The 4,040-nt window shown below is 51.8% G+C and overlaps 1 protein-coding gene across 1 annotated transcript; it reads right to left on the bottom strand.

The window, feature by feature from the left end:
• Positions 1–3,142: 3,142 nt before the first annotated feature.
• NXT1 (nuclear transport factor 2 like export factor 1) lies at positions 3,143–3,565 on the bottom strand (the record flags this gene model as incomplete). Its single annotated transcript, XM_080716132.1, has 1 exon — positions 3,143–3,565. The coding sequence occupies one exon, from the start codon at positions 3,563–3,565 to the stop codon at positions 3,143–3,145; it is 423 nt and encodes a 140-aa protein (XP_080572258.1).
• Positions 3,566–4,040: the final 475 nt, after the last annotated feature.

The following is a 4,040-nucleotide window of genomic DNA, read 5'->3' as shown; positions in this document are numbered from 1 at the left end:
GGAGAGAGAGAGCTCTCAGCTCCCGGTTTTTGCTGCAGGAGGATAGGAGCCAAACTTCAGTGGACAGAACTATCTCCCGCCACAAAGATAAGTTTATCCCTCTTCCCCCATAAAGCTAATTAGCTAACACAGATTCACTTCAGTTACTAGATAAAGTTAGGATGGACTATATGTGTTGAACAGATAGCTCGTCCTCTAAAAGTCTAGGTATCTTGAAAACGCGTACATAACGTACATCTGTTTGGCTGTAGGAAAGGATGAGGTTTGTGCCTGCATCTCGTAGTGGGTTGCCTGTGGTGTGCGCTACATTCTGGTCTGTTTGTCTTGAATAGATCTCGCTGTTGTCCAGACTGAAAAGCTTGACTCAAGCCATCCTCCTGCCTCAGTCTCTGATAATTACATGCCCAACTTCTAGTTTAGTGTTTGTTGTTGAAGTGGGGCTAGGGATTGAACCTAGGAGCATTCTACCCCTGAGCAACACCTCCAGCCCTATTTTACTTTTTATTTGGAAATAGGATCTCATACAAACTGCTGAGATCCTCGCAAAATGTTAAGGCTGACTTTGAACCTGTGATCCTCCCATCTCAGTTTCCCAAGTATAGGGATTACAAGCATGTGGCCCCATGCCCTGCTTATTTTTTTAAAGTGTTTTCTTGTGCATTTCAGGGGTAATGCACTTGCTGAGCAAGGTCTAGGTCCTCGGTTTGAACTCTAGCACCACAAAAAGTATTTTCTTTTTCTACTGCCTTTGTGTATGCATTGGGCATTTTACCTCTGAGCTACACGTCCAGATCTTTTTATTTATTGCTTTGAGGCAGGGCTTTACTAAGGTGCCAAGGGTCTTGCTAAATTGCTGAGGCTGGTTTTGAACTTGTGACCTGTCTTAGCCTCCTAAATGCTGGAACTATAGGTATGCACTGCCATGCCCAGCTTCTCTATTACCTTTGTGGAGAGGATTTCTGGGTTGGGAGACTGTGTTTTTCTATTTCCTCAGGAGGAGCCTGTAGCAGTCAGTATCTGAAGAATGTGTGAGTGACGGGCACTTTTCCTTACCAAGAAAGTGGCCTGGGCTGGGGTGTTCTCAGTGGTGGAGCACCCGCTGCCCACAGGGAGGTTCTGGGCTCAGTCTACACTGCAGACATCAGGAAAGGGAAAGTGATATGCATTCCCATTTACTCTGGTGCTTGCTGGCCACTATACATCTTTGGGGAAGTTTCTCCCCAGATCCCTGTCCATCTGGCTGACCACAGCCTTCCTCCAGAAAGCACCTCTCTTCCCTGCAGCTGTCCCCAAACAAGGCCCAGTCGTGGGCTGATTACAATGAAAATGAAAGCGAAAGGATGCTTTGTGCTTACAGAGGTAAGGACCTGCTGGTCTGTTACTGGGTTCTCATCTCCTCCCACAAAGCTGGACGGGGGGCAATGTTATTATCCACAGTCTACAACGTAGATACATTGTTCTACAATGCACAAGAGAAACAGCCCATATCACAAGAGCAAACACAGCCGGGATTTGGACCCCCAACCTCCAGCCACCAGCTCAGGGCAGGAGGGACTGGAGACCTCAGAGGAGAATGTAGGCGAAGGGCAGAGTGACTTGGCAGAGAAAAAAACACGGGCGGGTGCACAGTGGACACTGAGCAAGGCTGAGGTCCCTGTGAATTGTGTTCACTCAGGTGCAGGTATCCTGGAACACCTGGCAGGGAGCTTCAGAATGTGGTCTGTTTCAAACTAGGATGGTGCCCCCATTCTCACCAACTTGGACACAAGTTAATTTAAGAATTTGAGTGAATTTAAGAAGACTTGGGTGCAGTGGTGTACACCTGTAATCCTGGCTACTCGGGAGGCTGGTCAGCCTGGCCAAAAAGAAAAACGAAACCCATTGTCTGTAAGCTTCTCTGGCCACCCAGACTCCACAAAGCTCACGTCCAGCTGAGGGGCTCCCTAGAGCCTCACGCCCTCTGTCCAGGCTTGAGGTGAGGAACAGCACCCAGCTCGCCCAGGGAACGGGAGTCTTGGCACTCTCACACCAGCGGCTCTCCCTCCAAGGCCTTCCTCGCAGCGTCCTAGGGGACAGTCTCCACGCACCAGGGTCTCAAAGTCTGTGTGTAGGCCTGGGACCTCACTGGGTATCTGACTAGAGCCTCAGCCCCTTACACAAGTCAGTAAGACCTGTTTGGCCACTGCGCACGAGGCACGGGGGCTGCGATGACAGTCATGCACTGCCTATCGACAGGCACATGTTCTGAGAAGTGTCTCAGTTGATCTCCTTGAGTGACCACCAGTGTGACTTACACAGACTGAGATGGTTGAGACACAGGAGCCACAGTCACATGTGCGACTTAGCGCTGACCACTTATTCAATGTTTGATTACACTGAGCTTGCCATATCACTGTCTCCCGCTTTAGCGGAGAGCAAGGAACACACCTGAGCCTTCTTCTGTCCCCCAGGAAGCCGTGAGGAAGGCAGCTGGGGAGGAGCCACCCAAACAGTCAGCTGGGCGGTCCCCATGGCAAATCTTTATCATCACTTGGAATTACTGCTACAGTCCACAACACAAACCCCAACTGATGATGGCTCACATGAGCTGTATTTCCCTCACTGAAGATTGAGAGAGCTAAATGCTGGTATTACAGGCGGCTGAGACGGGAGGATGACAGGTTCAAGGCCAGCCTCAACTACTTAGCAATTTAGAGAAACCCTGTTTCAAAATAGAAAAATAAAAAGAGCTGGGAGTGTAGCTTGGAGGTACAACACCCCTGGGTTCAATCCCCAGTAGTGCAAAAAAATGACAAGCCCTCATCCTCCCAGCCTCCCTTCTCTACCAAGCCCACCTCCTCCTCCTCCAACCTCAAACCCAAGTCATAGGCACCAGGCAAAGGAAAAGAAGCGACACTTGTGTTACTTTATTTGCCAGGATTTCCAGAATCAGAGTCTCTACCGGACAAGTAGAAAAATAGAAAAGTTTACTACTTTAAAAGGCAACTACGACGAGTGTGTACTCAGGAGAGAGACGCCTAGGGCCCAGACACAGGAGCTCGCGGCCGCCGTCGCCAGCAGCCTCGTGGCCACACAGAGAAGCGTGCCCCAGTCCTGAGATTGCAGCGCGGTTCCCCCGCGGCCGGGAGGAGGCCCTGCCGCCCTAGCCGGCCCAGTCCTGGAAGCGGAAGCAGTCACTCACTATTTTCCACACTGTGTTGCTGGGCGAGGCCTGGGCGGTCAGGATGAAGTTTTGGTTGAAGTCCCGCTGTTTATTGCCCTCAAACTTCACTGTTCCACAGATGACAACAAGCACGGTGGTCTGGCTCGGCGTGGCTTCGTCGTGCACGGGCTGGCAGTCCACCACGTTGATCTGGAACTCGCTGGAAGGTAGCATTTCAAAGAACTCACTCAAGGATTCCTGTCCTGAAACGGCGTTCCCATTCCAGACCATGGTGGCCGTGCCCATGTAGAGGCGGGGCAGCAGCCGCCGCCGCTTGTCCATGGCGGTGTAGTAGACGCTGACGAACTCCTCCGCCGCGCGGCAGGCCTGGTCCACGTAGGTCTTGAAATCTACCGACGCCATCTCTGCTTAGAGAGGGGGCTCTGCCGGGCCTGCGGGCAACAAGGTTAGAGAGCATGGGCGTGGCTGCCCGCGTCCCTTCCGCCCCACAGCCCTCCTCGCACACGCTGAGCTACGACGGTAGGCTCAAGCCGTAGCCCTGCTGGATCTGACCGAGCCCACGCGCTCCCTGCAAAACAACTATCACAACCGCGGCACCGCCACAGTTAAACAGGACATCACATGCTAAGCGGAGAAGCCTGCTACCTACCTGTTCAGGTTACTACGCTTTTTAAAAGGCCCATTGAGTAAACAGAGTACACCCGACAACAAGCCACTCTTTACTGGAGGCCTTCTGTCGACATTTCATCAAGTGTGACCGCCCTTAAAGAAGCAGGGAAACTATTTCTTCTGGGTAAAGAGAGTGGACCAGGTTGGAGAGAAGAGTGGTCGCTGGTCCAATCAAAGCCAGCCAGAGACCTCACATACACATCACCCG

Source organism: Muscardinus avellanarius, assembly GCF_963383645.1.
Source record: "Muscardinus avellanarius genome assembly, chromosome: 19".
Taxonomy (NCBI): Eukaryota; Metazoa; Chordata; class Mammalia; order Rodentia; family Gliridae; genus Muscardinus; species Muscardinus avellanarius.
The sequence above is the reverse complement of the archived record's forward strand: the minus strand, read 5'-3'. Positions and strand labels throughout refer to the sequence as shown.